Here is a 17203-nt window from a genome sequence, read left to right on the forward strand (position 1 = left end):
AATACTGATATAGTATTTAGTATTTCAGCTTATTAGTATTATTGTCTTTTTTATGTCCAATGTATTTGTATTTTCATTATCATCTCATAACTATAACTAAATGCAGTTGGAATTAAATACAAATGTATCCTTTTCAGGATTCCATTTAAAAAATAGCAAAGAATTATTCAAGATTTCAATTCAAATATAGCAATAATAGCTGATCTACAACAAGCTCAAAACGTGTCGCAGTGCGACGCTTTTTGATCTTGTAGATCGACTATTTTTGCTACGACAGCTACGTATATTCAACGTGGCCCTCTGGAGTGAGTGTGGAAATATAGTGGCCCTCTGGAGTGAGTGTGGAAATATAGTGGCCCTCTGGAGTGAGTGTGGAAATATAGTGGCCCTCTGGAGTGAGTGTGGAAATATAGTGGACCTCTGGAGTGAGTGTGGAAATATAGTGGCCCTCTGGAGTGAGTGTGGAAATATAGTGTCCCTCTGGAGTGAGGGTGGAAATATAGTGGCCCTCTGGAGTGAGGGTGGAAATATAGTGTCCCTCTGGAGTGAGGGTGGAAATATAGTGGCCCTCTGGAGTGAGTGTGGAAATATAGTGTCCCTCTGGAGTGAGGGTGGAAATATAGTGGCCCTCTGGAGTGAGTGTGGAAATATAGTGTCCCTCTGGAGTGAGGGTGGAAATATAGTGGCCCTCTGGAGTGAGGGTGGAAATATAGTGTCCCTCTGGAGTGAGGGTGGAAATATAGTGGCCCTCTGGAGTGAGGGTGGAAATATAGTGGCCCTCTGGAGTGAGGGTGGAAATATAGTGTCCCTCTGGAGTGAGGGTGGAAATATAGTGGCCCTCTGGAGTGAGGGTGGAAATATAGTGTCCCTCTGGAGTGAGTGTGGAAATATAGTGGCCCTCTGGAGTGAGGGTGGAAATATAGTGTCCCTCTGGAGTGAGGGTGGAAATATAGTGGCCCTCTGGAGTGAGTGTGGAAATATAGTGTCCCTCTGGAGTGAGGGTGGAAATATAGTGGCCCTCTGGAGTGAGGGTGGAAATATAGTGTCCCTCTGGAGTGAGGGTGGAAATATAGTGGCCCTCTCCATTGTCAAAGTTGCCCATCCCTGGTCTACATGAACATATTTAAATGTTATACATATCTGGGATGCACTGTTGCTTCCATCCATGCTCATTCTTTTTTGTATCTTTATCATTATCATTAATAGTATTTTGTTGCTACCCTCATCTCTATTTTCTTACTGCTGTGCTGCCATAGCCAACTCCCCATAACGGATCAATAAAGGTCTTCTATCGATCTCTCAAGAGGATAAAACACTGAATAGCCGGAGAGAGTATTTCCATTGGTCCTTTATAAAAGTCATTTTTATGAAATCGTCTCTGTCGGGTGGAAATCTTGTAACTTTTCAGGATTCAAATAAAAAAATGTCAAACGTTTCAGATCTACAAGCTCAAAGCGCGTGGCTTCGTGCATGCCACGCCTCGAGCTGGTGGATCTGCTACTTTTGATGCGTTCAGCACAACGCCGTAGTATGATCAAGTAGGCCGTTGGAAAAAACACAGACATTTAAAATATGGAGATAAGAGGTTTCTTCCCGACAGCAACGATATAAGCATCCCCCCCATCGCCACAGGGATTTTCAGGCGAGCACACATGACACAACCAATGTTCCCTCTACATTCTCATCGGTCTGAGTAAACACTCCAACCTTCTGAGCACAACTTGAACAACTGCTGAGCAACATGATGATGAGTGCGTTGTGTACATTACGCTCATGTCATGTTATGGCTTATTCAACCCTAGAATAAACAGTTGCATTGCTTTTAATAAACTGTAGGCTATAAGGTCAGTTACATAAATAAAAAGAAAAAAGCACATCCATTATTATTCACAGTATTATAGCTATGTGTGTGAACACATGTAGGGGAATAAATGTTGACAAAATGTTGTGCACATAAACGACGAGTCAACAAAAAACCAATGCATAGACATACTGATTGATATTGACAGATGTCTAATATAGGTTAGCCCTGGCTGAGAAGTGACAGGCATTCAATTAAGATTAGTACAGAAAAATGGTAGGCATAGCAAATGCTCACTTTAGCCTACACTCTGAGTTCAATGAACACTGGTCTTTTGGCCATGTAGATTGGGGTCCCAGTGCAGAGATGAAAATCATAATGAAAGGGCCAATGCTAATTTGTACAGTATGAGTTTAATTTGGGGTTCAGATTCAGAATCACTTGGTTAAACTGTAGAGTGTAGACTATAACCATTGAAACAGGGCTTGGTTTAGAAAAACCTATATTTTGTAATATATTGAATAACATATATAAATGTAGTTTTTAAGGCTAGACTGGCATTGTAGAGATGGAGGTCGGTGGACTAGTGAGAGATGAGATTATCTCTCCTTCATTGTGGGACTGCAGAATATGAATGTTCAGCTTCAGTCCCTTTTTTAGTTCGTACCTGGAGGAGTAAGTGCATTATCTCCGCTGTGCAAAGGGGCACCATGTGTTTAATTATATCCATGGTCTTTTTCAGTCGCTTTCCATGTACAGCTTCAGGGTCCAGCATTCACTGCCATGTAGGAGAACAGACTCTACCGTTGCTTAGAAGAAGCTGAGTTTGTGTTTGTGTCACTAGTTGGAGGTTATATTCTTTAGTAGACAATGGTATAATAAGCAGTTATACTTAATGTCCCTAAAGCTCCAACTGAACTTGGCAGACAAGCCTTCATGTGCGCTGCCCCTGCAGCTCAGAATCACTTGCATGCATTGCAGACACATCTGAAGCTTTAATAGGAACGTGATCGTGCTTCTTCCCTATACTTAAATTGTTAAGTAGGGATGAGTTTTTTTTATTCCTAAAGTGTGCTATTATTTCTCTCGCCTTATGACTCTGTTTGCACTCTTAATTGTGTTTGTGTTTAATTGTATGTTTCTGTTTCATCTTACATAAAGACCAAATAAAAAGATAAACCTAGTTCATGAATGAATGAATACTGTGGGTCGTGGATAAATGTTTCCTAACTTTCTTTATTATTATTATTATTTTCGCCATTTCCGCCATTTTTCACTATAATTTGGGTACCGGCGGGAAATTTCTCTTCCTTGGGTCGCAAGCTTAAATGTTTTCGCCACATAATGATTTAGAAGTCGTTTCATATGATGCAAAAAAAATAAGGTGTCTTTAGCTGGGAAAAGACAGCAATATATGCGTGTGAATGTCCTGTATTTCCCTGACACGATGACGCGTGAACAGGAAATTGAGTTAGTCTCCTGCCATGTTTATTTCACGGTGTTGTCCCAAGTCAGAGCTGTTTATCAGACAGGATTCCATTGTCTTACTGCAGAACCATGTGACGTATGACTCTCATTAAGGTTACATTTGATTTAATGGAATAAGGTCTTTTTTTTATTGTTGTTTTATAACTCTAGTAAATCAGGCTGTGTGGCTCTGCAGCATCTCATGACCTGAAATACTGAATAAGCTTGTAGGCTGCCTTTTCTTCTATCTATCTATCTATCTATCTATGATATTTATGGCTCTGTGTTTTCGGTCATTTGCGTCTGGATGAACTCCAATGTCTCCTCATCTGTGAATTCGACCAAAGGCATCCATGTGATTTAGACCAGAGCACTGTGACCCACATCCATGTGATTTAGACCAGAGCACTGTGACCCACATCCATGTGATTTAGACCAGAGCACTGTGACCCACATCCATGTGATTTAGACCAGAGCACTGTGACCCACATCCATGTGATTTAGACCAGAGCACTGCGACCCACATCCATGTGATTTAGACCAGAGCACTGCGACCCACATCCATTTGAATAAAAGTTTCTATTTGGCCCTTCAGGCTTTGTAATAAAAACATCCATAGGGAAGATATGACAAATAACTTGAAATATACAAAGACTGACATAATTATGTAATTTAATACTCTAAAAATTGTGGAAATCTCATCTACAAGATTACAAATGTGCAACGTTTCCTATTTCCGCTATTTTTGGAAAATGTTTTAAAATGATGATGATTGTACGATTATCTCAATTATTACGTCAAATAATTGTGATTAGGAGATTATGTAATAATAAATAATATCATAAATAAAATCACACCTGTGTGAAGTGAGGGGCGCTCTTATCATACATTATCTCATTATGGCCAATCACAATTTCCGTCCTCACTTTTCCGTCTTCACTTTTCTGTCCTCACTTTTTATCTTCAGCCAATCAAATCATCGCTATGATTCACACAAACACACAAAGCTGGCCATAGGAGGTGCTAGCGCCTCAAAAATACATAACAGTCTGATGCATTAATGCATTCATTGTGTGTGGGGGTCAGGTGTAATAATTGCATTGTATTGTTTTATTCAATAGGTAAACTGTCATCTTCACTATGACTGATGGAGATTACGACTACCTTATAAAGCTCCTGGCGCTGGGGGACTCTGGCGTGGGGAAGACCACCTTCCTGTACAGATACACAGACAACAAGTTCAACCCCAAGTTCATCACCACAGTCGGCATCGACTTTAGGGAAAAGAGGGTGGTAAGTAGCTCCTGTGTGTGTGTGTGTGTGTGTGTGTGTGTGTGTGTCGACTCCTTCTTAGCAGCTTCCTACTTCCTCCCTGTCCTACGCAGTCTCTGTATCGTTTTTTCCTACAGTCTGTCTCTGTTCTACACTGTCTCCTTCTCAGCTTTCCTACTTTCTGTCTCTCAGCTTTCCCACTGTCTCCTTCTCAGCTTTCCTACTGTCTGTGTCTCAGCTTTCCTACTGTCTGTGTCTCAGCTTTCCTACTGTCTGTGTCTCAGCTTTCCTACTGTCTGTGTCTCAGCTTTCCTACTTTCTGTCTCTCAGCTTTCCCACTGTCTCCTTCTCAGCTTTCCTACTGTCTCCTTCTCAGCTTTCCTACTGTCTGTGTCTCAGCTTTCCTACTTTCTGTCTCTCAGCTTTCCCACTGTCTCCTTCTCAGCTTTCCTACTGTCTCCTTCTCAGCTTTCCTACTGTCTGTCTCTCCTATGCTGTCTCCTTCTCAGACGGTCTGCCGTCTCCCTCTCAGCTACAGTATACTGTCTCTGCAGCTTTCCTACTCTCGGTCTCACCTACAACGTCTCCCTCTCAGAGTTCCTTCTGTCTTTCTCTCCTATACGCGCTCTCCTCCTCAGCATTCCAACAGTCTGTTTCTTAGATCTCCTACTGTCTGTCCCTTCCCTTCCAACACTGTCTCCCTCTCAACCTTCCTAGCTTCGTCCGTCTCTCCTAAACTGCTTCCGTGTCTGTCTCTACGAGACAGGAAATTAATCTGTTCCATCGGGAATCGACTGCCTGCTCACATTTAGTTCTAACCCATTAAGATGATTCTATCGTCTCTGTCGGGTGGAAACCTCATTATGTCCCAAACTGTTACTTTGCAGGATTCAAATTAAAAAATACCGGTTGCTAAAGTAGCAGATCTACGAGCTCGAAATGTGGCGAGAAGTAGATCTTCTACTGTTGATGCTTCCATGTGATGCTGTAGTACTAGTGTATGAACAAGTACTCAAGTAGGGCTTTAATTTACGAGAAAATAGAATATGGAGATAAGAGTTTTCTGCCTGATAGCAACAAAATACCTTCTAAAAATGTTATCGTAAGAGTTTTCACAGTATATATATAATTATATATATACTGTGTATATATATATATATATACTGTATATATATATGATAAAATGTAAAATGACAGATGCTTTCCCGGGTTTTCAAGGGTTAAAGGAAAGGAGCAACAGTATTTATTGGTGCTGAATTGCAGCCATGTGCAGCTCACCTCTATCTGCTCTGAAATGATGTCACTGTCCTTTTAATCCCAACCACTGAATGACTCATCCAATTGATTATTATTCCTCACCTCTTCCTCTCTCTTCGTGTGTGTGTGTGTGTGTGTGTGTGTGTGTGTGTGTGTGTGTGTGTGTGTGTGTGTGTGTGTGTGTGTGTGTGTGTGTGTGTGTGTGTGTGTGCCATTTTCGACAAAGAAACGGAGGTTAACAAAAAATATATATATATATTTTTTGTATTAATTAATTGCACACGCAAATAATAGTAACCTGAGCTGTTGGTTGGTTGCACAGCAAACAACATTATTATGATGATATAACATTACTAGAACCTTGCTACAATCTGTCTCCAACGCTGTGGCCGATCCTATTCATTACTGTCTACTAAATACTAACAGTTTTCTGGAAAAACAAACAGACAAAAAAACTTGTTGCTATTATCAGTAGTGCTCAAACCTTTAAATCTCAAGGCCCCCAAAGATTATATGCATTTGGCTGCCAAACCCCATCTCAAAATATGTTTTGATTTCAGTAACAAATGTTTCCTGTATTCAAAGATTTGCACCAATTTTCACGATGTTTCAAAAGCTTGTGTATCTGCTATGTTTGAATGACCAAAGCTAAAATCAAAAATGGCTTTATCGGCTTAATAACACACAAAAGACACTCTCACTCATTTATCCAAAAGGTTCTCAATTTCACTTCCAGCTCTAAAAGATAATGTGGCCCTTCTTACTCCTTAGGGCCGATTCATACTCTATTATTTTAGAGCCGAATAAAAGTCGGTTCGGCTCTGTAGAGCCTACAATGTGACGTCATTTGAGGTTCGGGGGGGGGGGGGGGAGGTACCGTCCTAAAGTCGTCTCTTCGGTGCTACTGAAAATTTCTGACGGCACTACAGCGCCGAAACAACGGTAGAATAGGAGTATGAATCGTCCCCTATACTCACCTTAGACATGTCACCCTGTCCAGATGCATACAGCATCCAACCACTCCCTATACTCACCTTAAACATGTCACCCTCTCCAGATGTATACAGCGTCCAACCCCAACGGGACGGCCACGGGAAAGACCTTCAAGGTTCACCTACAACTCTGGGACACGGCTGGACAGGAGAGGTAAGGTCTTCAACAACCTGCAACCAACGTCTTGTCGACGTTGGGAGCCAGGATGTTCTCCTGACGCCAGTGTGTCCACTTGTCCACTGGAATTGTTTTCCTTCTATGTAGGACATGTTCTGTTCAAACAAAGTGACAGTATTTCTTAATCCTTTGGATTCATGTTTGGTGTCATTGAAGGTCGATAAGTGTGACTAAGCTGTACGTCTGCGTTGATCTGCCCGTTAAAAATGACTGCACAGAGATTTAGATGTCTTTTTGTGTTTTCCATATTTAATTTAAACCTGCAATTCGGTTTATGAACGGTCTAATGACTCACAGCTGTGTGAATCACTCTCTGTTATGTAGCGTAGTGTAACGTAGTATTCCGCTCAGCTCCCTTCATCTCGTATAGGTGACGGTAGTACAAGTCATTAATTTAACCATGAAGGTTTACGGACAGACGTCAGTTATTTAGCTCTGGGGTTTTCCGATGCATTCTGGGAAATGCAGGAGTTTTTGGGGAAGGTATTTATTATTATTATTTATTTATTTTGTTTTCTCTTCTTGGCCAAGTGAGTCTGGGGGGAGAGTGGTGGGGATGGCTGGTCTGTAATCGAAAGCAATATTATAAGACAATTAGAGACTTATAATTAATGCCATTTTCTAATTATGTTACACACAACCCCTCTCCCTCTGGTATCTCTTTCACTCTCCTCTCTCTCTCTCCCTCTCTCTCGTGTGTGTGTGTGTGTGTGTGTGTGTGTGTGTGTGTGTGTGTGTGTGTGTGTGTGTGTGTGTGTGTCTAAGGTTTCGCAGCCTGACAACAGCGTTCTTCAGGGACGCCATGGGGTTCCTGCTCATGTTCGATCTCACAAGCCAGCAGAGCTTCTTAAACGTCAGAAACTGGATGAGTGAGTTCACTTCTGAATCATATAGCATACGGTATTGTGTAATTCAATGGTTCTCAGACTTTTTCATGTCAAGAAAGGACCCCCAAATGTATTTGGACGCGGACCCCCATCTGACAAGATGTTGTTCCAGGGACCCCATAATTAAGAGAACATCTGTGTTATAAATGTTCAATCATTCCAAACAAGCAAAGAAACCAAAAGAAAATCTTAAAGATTTCTTCAAAATATTTCGAAAATAAACATTCTAGATTGTTTATTTTCGAAGTGGTTACACTGATTTTGTTTATATTTTAACTAACTAATTTAGCTAGGGTCCCCCTGGAACACCCCCAAGGACCCCTGGTCCACCAAAACTGAAACTAGGGTTTTTTGACCCCAGGGAGGGACAGGGAGGAACTCCTTATTATGGTCGGCACACTATAGAGGATTATCCCAAAAAAATGAAAAGTGATTTAAGTGAAATCACTGAATATACCTTTTAGGGATGTGTAAATGTGTCCAAAATGAAAATCGATTTATATAATTCAATATTAACGATTAATCGAGATAATCGTTTGGGGGGGGGGGGGGGGGGGTTATTTTTTTTTTGAGAACCCCTGATATAGATGATTAACAATAATTTTAACACTTGAGAGTTAATAAGGGTCCATTTGGTTACTAACTCCATCTTTTAAATGAGGACCACTGGTGGTCCCGACTCCCTGGACCAGTGTTGAGCCAATTGATCACCATAGCAACCCCAGCCTATAGGCCTGATTAGGTAAATTCCCAACACTTTGGTAGGCCTATAGCCCTGTCCTGTTTGAATGACAATATTACCTTTCCAACAGATTTCCATTTTTTTTATATATATATGTTTTATTGTATTGTGCTTATAATTTATACCTTTCTTGATTCATCTTTATGTGAAAACATAAAAATTCAATAAAGAGTTTTTTTTTTTAAGAAAACGATTATCGATTATTCATTTTCATAATCGATTTCGCGTCCTAATAACGATAATCGATTAATCGGACCCATCCCTAATATCTTTAAGCCCGATTTACGATGGCGTCCCATACCAAAAATAGCTGATGTACAATCTTTCAATGCATCGCAATACTTGTATTTTTCGGCTATTTTTGGTGCATTATAGACCCCCACTTTGAGTGTAACGGTCCGTCTGCAGTTGAACAGAAGGTGTGCCTCGGTGTCGTTTCTCACAGGTCAGTTACAAGCCAACGCTTACTGTGAGAGCCCAGACATCGTTCTGGTGGGGAACAAAGCAGACCTCGCAGACCAGCGAGAAGTTCAAGAGAAACAGGCCAAGGAGCTAGCTGAGAAATACGGGTAGGTCTACATTCTGGCCTGGGCCCGCCTAGCGGTCCAGGCACCTTGGCTGGTATAGTCCGGCATGACAGTGTGTCGTGGGTTCGAGTCCCGGACCCTGACGAACTTTACTGCGTGTCTTCCCCCCCATCTCTCTCCCCGTTTCCTGTCTACCTACTGTGATCTATCAATAAAGGCCAAAAAAAGCCCCAAGAATATATATATAAAAAAAAGAAAAATACGACGACTCTGAGCATTTACAAAATGTAACCTTATACGGTTTGGTAAGGTTACGTCTTGTAAACGCTCAGAATTACAAATGTATAAATCAACACAGAGGAGGGGGGAACGGTGGCACATTCGGTAGTGCTGTCGCCTCACAGCTAGAAGGTCCTGGGTTCGATTCCCGCCGGGGGCGTGCCCTCTCCCCCGCGTCATCAGCGCCCATACCCGAGGCGAGGGTTGGCGAGGCCTCTCTATGTGGAGCTATGTGTGCATGTTCTCCCCGTGTCCCCTAGGGTAGGTACCCTCCCCGTGTCCCCTAGGGTAGGTACCCTCACAAAAATCATGCAGTAATCCTGGTCTTTAAACTACCTCCCTCTGGCCAGCCTGATGGAGGGGAACAGAACTGTTCGGAATAACGTGTTCCTTCCACACTCTACGAACCTCCCCCTTCCCAGACGGTAAATGGTGCATTTTATATAGCGCCTTTATCCAAGGCGCTTTACATAGATTGTGCATTGCATTCACACACACATTCATACACCGATGGCAGCGGAAACCATGTAAGGTACCAACCTGCACATCAGGAGCAATTAGGGGTTCAGTGTCTTGCTCAAGGACACTTCGACACTAACTCTGGAGGAGCCCGGGTTCGAACTGGCAACCTTGCGGTTGCCATCCAGCCACTCTACCCCTGAGCCACGGGTAAAAGGGGCAGGGGATGAAGCCCCCCCTTGATGCCTATGTGTGCAGGTGCCTGCGTGTAACGACAACTTGTCTTTTTCTCAGGATCCCGTACTTCGAGACGAGCGCAGCGACGGGCGCCGAGGTGGAGAAGGCGGTGATCACCCTGTTGGACCTGGTGATGAAGAGGATGGAGCAGTGTGTGGACAAACCCCCCGCCGAACCGGCCAATGGCAACGGAGGAGCCACCAAGCTGGGGCCCGCCCAGCCCAACGAGAAGAAATGTGCATGCTAGAAGAAGCAGAGCCAGGAAGAAAAAATGACCAATCAGCATTCGCCTTTGCTTCATTCTTCACTCTTACTACTTCCTGTTTGTTTTTTGTTTTTTTTTCTCCTCTTCTCTAGCTCCATCTCTTCCCGTTTCCTTCTCTCTACAAGAGACCCAACCCAACCTATTCTTTTTTTTTATTGTGGCCTTGAAACCACACTTCTACCCCCCTCTGGTGGACATTTTGAGGTAACACAGCCTTGTCCGTCCTTCTTCTCTCTCCCATGTGAACGGACGTTAATGGGGGGACCGGGACGCAGAGGAAGGGGACAGTGTCGTCACAGAGGTACGGCGGCACGTGCGACACTTTTTACAACACGGTTTACGGCGCGCGCACGCACTCCCACCCTTCATAACTCACTGCTTGACGTGTTGTGTTGTTGTGTACTGTGTGGACATACTGTACATGAAGGGGCCAAAGGAAAACGACACCAACAACCTGGTTTTAAATTTGAGCAGTGGTTCTCAAAGTGGGGTTCGGGGACCCACAGGGGTCCTCCTTGGGAGGGTTCCAGTGGGTTCTTAATATAATAATATCATAACACTTTAACCCTACTTTATATGTTCACACGCTGTGAGCTTGTACACAGATTGTTTTAAAGAATTTGAGAAATCTTGTGGAAAAAAATATAATAACACTAATCTTCCCTTCTGGGGGTCCTAGGCACAAAGTCTTTTGAGATGGGCGCCCGCGGCCGAATAATTTGGGGGTCCTTGACATGAAAATGGTTTGAGAACCACTGTTTTTAGACAGCCATGGAGGAGAGAACATCTTTAGTCAGACGGTCCTTGTCTGTGTATGTTGTCCTCTCCTGCGGTTGTGAGGGGCTGTATAACATTATGTGCTGCTGTAACACCCGGGATTATTAATAGTGTTTTATCATGTTTTATCTATCTATCTATCTTAACATAAATGTTTGTTTTTTCCACTGCACAGACAGACACACGGTACCAGGCTGTAACCCTTACTGAATTTATAGCCTGTTTGGGTCCGATGGTTTTGGGGAGTCATAGGCCAGTCTTTTGGTAGTGAACCCGATTTGTATGAGTAAATATCCCTTTATTTTAGCCTAACTTTTATTTTGTATTTATTTTTATTTGTTTTTACTTAAATTATCCCACTATTTTGCAACCCATTTTTTCACCCAGTGTCAATTATCTGATGTAATCCTGGGTGCTACACTTCCTCTGCCAACCTGCTTCCTTCTATGCATGAGGAGTCCAAGCTGCTTCTTTTCACCTGACGGGGGGAGAGTTTCCCTGGCTGGACGTAGCGAGTAGAAGGAACACGTTATTCCGACCAGTTCCTTTCCCCGCCATCAGGTGAGCCAGCTGGCCAGGGGGAGGTGGTTTGGAGTTATTAAAAACATTAATTTCATATAAAAAGGTAAATGAAATTCCATAAATTAGAAAAGAATAAATACATTTCAAAAGTAGTGAAGATAGCTGTGACACTGTGCGCTTGCATATCGGCTTTTTTCACTAGTAGTGTGGGTCCCGGAGAGACACCAGATCGCTTCTCTTTTGGCTCTGGAGCTAAGAAGTTACCTAGAAGACCATTGACTACCAACAGTATGTTAGGTTTACAGTGTGCCGTCGTGGAGAAGCCAAACGAGCTTCATCTCATCTGTCGCCATTCATGTAGATGTGTATAAAAGTATTGTTTCAAACTGAACTATTGCCTTGGCTTTTAAAAGTGGTATCCCACTTTGGTTTTTAACCGACACAGTGAAATCCCCACTGTTAATGTATCCATTTGTAACTATTGGGAATGTACAAATGTAACCAAATGGACCATTTCCGGGTCCATTTGGTTACATCTGTAAACTCTCAGACTTGCAGAGTGACATGTGTACACTCTCAGGATTCTTCTGTGTAAATGTGCCTGGTAGATTAGTCCACCAGGCAGATGAAAAGTGGAATATCTCTTTATGGCCCAATATATAACCGATGTTGGTAAAATATGAAGTGACCAATTATTTATATTAAAAGGTAAAGACAACTTACATTTACATGTTTCTGTTTGTTGGATTTTATATTGTGGTCCCATAGAGTTTTGTTTTCTTTTATATTTCTGTTTATCGAAGTATTGTTTCTCTATTTTTTTTCGCCACACTTGACTGTCAAAATGTCCCCACCATCAACATATTTAATATAAAAGATATGATATAAAGATGATGCAACTTTTAGGGTGTTAATGTAGATTAAGGCTTTAACGTTATAATAACATTTTGAACAGGCATGTGAGAGTGAGTTTCTCCATTACGATTACAAATGGAATTAGAATTCTGTCGGTCAACATATTGGACAGTGATGTCTCAGTTGCCTCGCTGATGATGAAGGAGCTATTCGCCCTGATCTCAGAGCTGTCCACACCAAGAATGACAACTACAACAACACATTATGTCGTTTAAAACAATCTTTCGAACTCAAGTGGATGGCGGGGTCCACAATTGTGGATTTGATGAAGGATAGAGACAAGGATAGATGCTTACAGCGGCTTACAATAAGCAAGGTAATCACATCACATACATAATGCAGAGAGGCAGTGTGTAGTGCCTCGAGAAAGGATCCCAGGTAAACCAAGGACCTAGCATCAGTCTAAACAAGATACTATCGAAATAACAAAATAGATATTTTTATATCTGTATACGTTGAAACTATAGGATACCAAGTAAACAATGACACAGATTTAACGCCAGGGGAAGAAAAGAAAAAGGACCCTTCATCTTTACACTCTCAAGAGTTACACATTTATAAATTAGCACCGAGGATTGTACTACTGCCAACACGTAGTACGCTATACGTTGGTTGACTTTTATCTCTCCGGGAATTAATATTGTAGCACTGACAGCCAGGAACAATTTAATGTGAAGGTTGTGGAACAAACATTAATTAACTAATTAAGTACCAGGCTGCCAAGCAACTGTTGCTGGGCTACGACGGAAATCCCAGTTTAGGCACATGCAGCTTCTTCCATCCCACTACACAACTACTAAAACACAACATCTGGTTCAATCCCCCGCTCCTCCTGGCTCTCTCTCTCTGTGTGTGTGTGTGTGTGTGTGTGTGTGTGTGTGTGGTGTGTGTGTGTGTGTGTGTCCTTGAGCAAGGGACTGTCTGAACACACCTAACTGTGTGTGTGAATGGGTGAATATACGTCCCTGTGTGAAGCACTTTGGTTACAGTGAGACAGACCATTTAATCTTCAGCTTGAACAATCTGCCGAAGTGACAATGCAGTCACGCAGTTATACACTTAAGGACTTTTTTGTTAATCGAGCGACACAATTTTCTTTGAAAACAGAAACGTAGTAGTTGCAGCAGGAGGAGGACTCATGTAACTTTGACGCAACCTGAGGTTCCAGTGAACATTTCTCAGCCACTGCACTTTTTTGTACAGAATTGAACGTAATATAAAAGCCAAACTATAACAAATTAAACTCCCCCCCCCCCTTGTGACCTTGCTTGTGACTAATTTCACTGATTCAACAAGCAACAAGCCTCCTATATAAAATGTATTGTGTTTGCTACAGCACACTGACTATCTTATTAGTATGTGTTTTACAGTCCTCCCCATTATGGCTGACATTATTTCATATTATTCCCATTTGTTGTTTGTGTCTCTGTGCCAAACATGTGATCCTGGTGCCAAATTAAATGGTTATTGTTTGTCTGTTATTCTACTTCAATGATGTTAATAGAACACTTTCAGACCGTCTGAAAGTCCTTGAACGTTCATTTGAATGTGAGTGCAAAAGCGGGTCCACAATACAGTACATGATTTTGCAGTGCCTCACTGGTTTAGGACAACAAGACAAGCTTTGTCAACAAAATGCCTCTGAATATGACAATTATATGGGACCATTTGTGAGATTTTAACTTTGCATTATAACTCATGTCATCGTTTAGTCTTTATATTTACATTAAAAGAAAATAATGCTTGACGGTGTCCTTCCAGAGCCTTAATTGTTTCCCCAAACCTACATTTGTCCTTCCCATAAAGCAACTTGTTTCCCCAAACCTAACGTGATTCCCATGACATATCTTTGTTTCCCCAAACCTAACCTGTGTCCCTTAACCAACCACACAGCTGGTGATTTCTCTACGGCAGTGGTTTTCAACCAGTGGTCCGGGGACCACCAGTGGTCCTTGAGGAGGTTCCAGGTGGTCCCCAGCTAAATGACGGAACAGTTGGTAACCAAATGGACTCTTATAGATCTTTAACTCTTGAGAGCGTAAAGAGTTCAATTATTGTTAAACATCTGCATTACTTAGTTTGCAAGAAGTCTAAACAATTAGAGAAAGTAGAAAGAATTGTCATTTTGATCAATGTTTACCTGTTCTCTGGTAATTGTAGGCTACCAGTTTTGGGTCTGAGAGGCTTCTCCTCAAATTGTGGTCCGTGGCTCAAATGCAGAATAAATAATGGGCCTTGATGTGAAAGGGGTTGAAAACCACTGCTCTGGGACGACTGTCCCACCTTGAAGTAAACGTGACAACGTTTTCAGCTTGTCGACAAGCGACGACCGCTGTGCTATGAAACGGTCTCGGCTAGTGCACATCATTCTCAGACGTATAGTTACAGTACATGAATGAATGCAGGAAGAGCATCGTTAATGTTTACATTTGGAGGACTCTTGTTGTGCCTGCCGTTAATGCTCTCTTGACCTATAACCCTTTATCCACTGTCTAGGCCTTTGTAAAGGTTCTGTGAATTTATTCAATGTTTCTTTAATGCATTCTTCTTTAGTATTATGAGTTATATAGGCTACAAAGAAAGCAAATTCATTCTGGCATATATTATATAGCAAAAACACATTTAAATAATTCAAGAACCTCCAAGAGCTTTTATTTTTGGAAACACTCTGTGTGTGAGTTATTTATGTACAGATTTAAAAAAAGAGTTTGATATGTCAGATGCCTGCAGTTTGTATGTTTGTATTTGGTGGTTGCATTAATGCCAGTCTGTATTTGGGTTTGTTGCACCCCCAGCATGTATGTTTGACACCAAAACAATGGTTTGACAACCTGTGATGCATTGTTAGTGTTTGTTTTTAATACACTGGGACTGGCAAAAGATGTTGATGTGTTGATGGATACTTTTAGGTGGGTTGTTAGTCATTTTGCTACATTTTACTTTAAACTATTATAGCATCACCCATGTTGTGGGACGCTACACCTCAGCATTTCTTGTTATGCCTTGAGATGAAAAAAGTAAAAAAGTCCATTGCTGTGTCAAAAGTAATGAACAAGCTATTCTTTGCAGTGGTGGAAAAAGTACTCCCATTTGTTACTTAAGTAAAAGTATCAATACTGCAATGTAGAACTACTCCGTTAACAAGTGTAGTAATCAAAATTGACTTGAGTAAAAGTACCACAAATAAAAAGTACTTATTATGCAGAATGTCAAATAAATAATAATTTAAATCAGATCTACAGATCTTGTAGATTTTTATTTTCAAATGACCGAAATGTCTATAGGGATGAAGTGGTTACTGTTGTTAGAACAATCAAATAATATTTGTCTCTGAAATGTAGTGGAGTAGAAGTACATAAAATGTTACATACTCAAGTAAAGTACAAATACCTCAAAACTATACTTAAGTACAGTACTTAAGTAAATGTACTTAGTTACTTTCCACTACTGCCAAATTGTCAAATAATACAAGAAATAGGCAGAAATTGTGAAAATAGCCTACAAGTGCTTGTCAGGGGGTCCCCAGTTTGAAGTTCAAACATGATTATTTTGGGGGGTCGCGACCTGAAAAAGGTTGAGAACCACTGGTGAAAAATACATTTTCACTATTTTACACTGTTGTTCAGTGGCCAGTTAATCCTGGCACGTCAAATAAGGAAGTATTCATTGATTATACAAGCCATTGTTTTACAGCCTGCTAGCTTGTATAGCTTCAACGTTTCAGAATGGGACAGTATATGCAATCACCGTCGCTAAACTGTTCCATTGACGTCGTCGTTAGTGATGAGTGCAGGTGTGTTGAGACAATACTGACACAAAATCAGTTTTGCACAACAAGGAATCATTATTTGATCATTCTCTGTTCCATGCTTGTTTTTTTTTTACATTTGTTAATTGTTAGGTTTTGAGTAACCACAGTAACCACAGTCCTTCCCACGTTCACGACAACAATCGGAAGTACTGCAAAAGGTCCAGACATCAGGACATGTAGGCCTACTACAGGGACCTGTAGTAGGCCTTTTATGGTTTTACTGTGTCTTATAAGAACTCAGTCATTTGAGGAGCTGAGTTTTATTCTACTGTTCAACAGCTTTATTCCAACCAGTATCGGCCTGGATAGTACAATACTACAGGCACTCTAATAGCCTACAATACACGATTAACTTATTAATTAATCAATTATGTAATTATAACACACAACAAAGCCATGATTAAAGAAAATTCATAACATTTTTAACATTTATAGTTAAAATGTTGAATGAATTTATCTTGTAGATCACCTGTGGTATACAAGAATGATCTCCTGAATAAAACCTGACATTTGTACCGTATTTTTCTTTCAGGACTCAGGTTTCATAGGTGCAATTTTATATTTGCAACGTAGCATTAATTTATTGTCAGCTATATAGGGTCAAAATTGGTGAACTCTTGAACTAAGACGTGGATTTAACAATTAAGTTAATTGCTTTGATCTATTCTGACATTTTGTTGAAATCAATCACTGTATGTATACTTCCTTTTTTAACCTCTTTAGTGTCTTACCGGTATCTTAGTTCTACCTATTAAATTTGACTCATACGTGAGTGAAACAAGTGAAATTCCTTCAATTTGATTCACGTGCCTGAA

The 17203-nt window shown here is 41.1% G+C and overlaps 1 protein-coding gene across 3 annotated transcripts in view; it reads left to right on the forward strand.

Annotated features, from left to right (window-relative positions):
* The window catches only part of rab27b (RAB27B, member RAS oncogene family), a 46180-nt gene extending 31281 nt beyond the window's left edge, over positions 1–14899 (forward strand). For all 3 annotated transcript variants that reach the window (XM_080756335.1, XM_080756334.1, XM_080756336.1), the window contains 5 exons: positions 4390–4561; positions 6855–6943; positions 7733–7836; positions 9042–9165; positions 10156–14899. In XM_080756335.1, coding sequence (XP_080612461.1) covers positions 4409–4561; positions 6855–6943; positions 7733–7836; positions 9042–9165; positions 10156–10345 — 660 coding nt within the window. In that variant the 5' untranslated portion in view covers positions 4390–4408 and the 3' untranslated portion in view covers positions 10346–14899. The remainder of the gene's footprint in view (positions 1–4389; positions 4562–6854; positions 6944–7732; positions 7837–9041; positions 9166–10155) is intronic.
* Positions 14900–17203: the final 2304 nt, after the last annotated feature.

This window comes from Protomyctophum bolini (genome assembly GCF_963924005.1).
Source record: "Protomyctophum bolini genome assembly, chromosome: 22".
Taxonomy (NCBI): Eukaryota; Metazoa; Chordata; class Actinopteri; order Myctophiformes; family Myctophidae; genus Protomyctophum; species Protomyctophum bolini.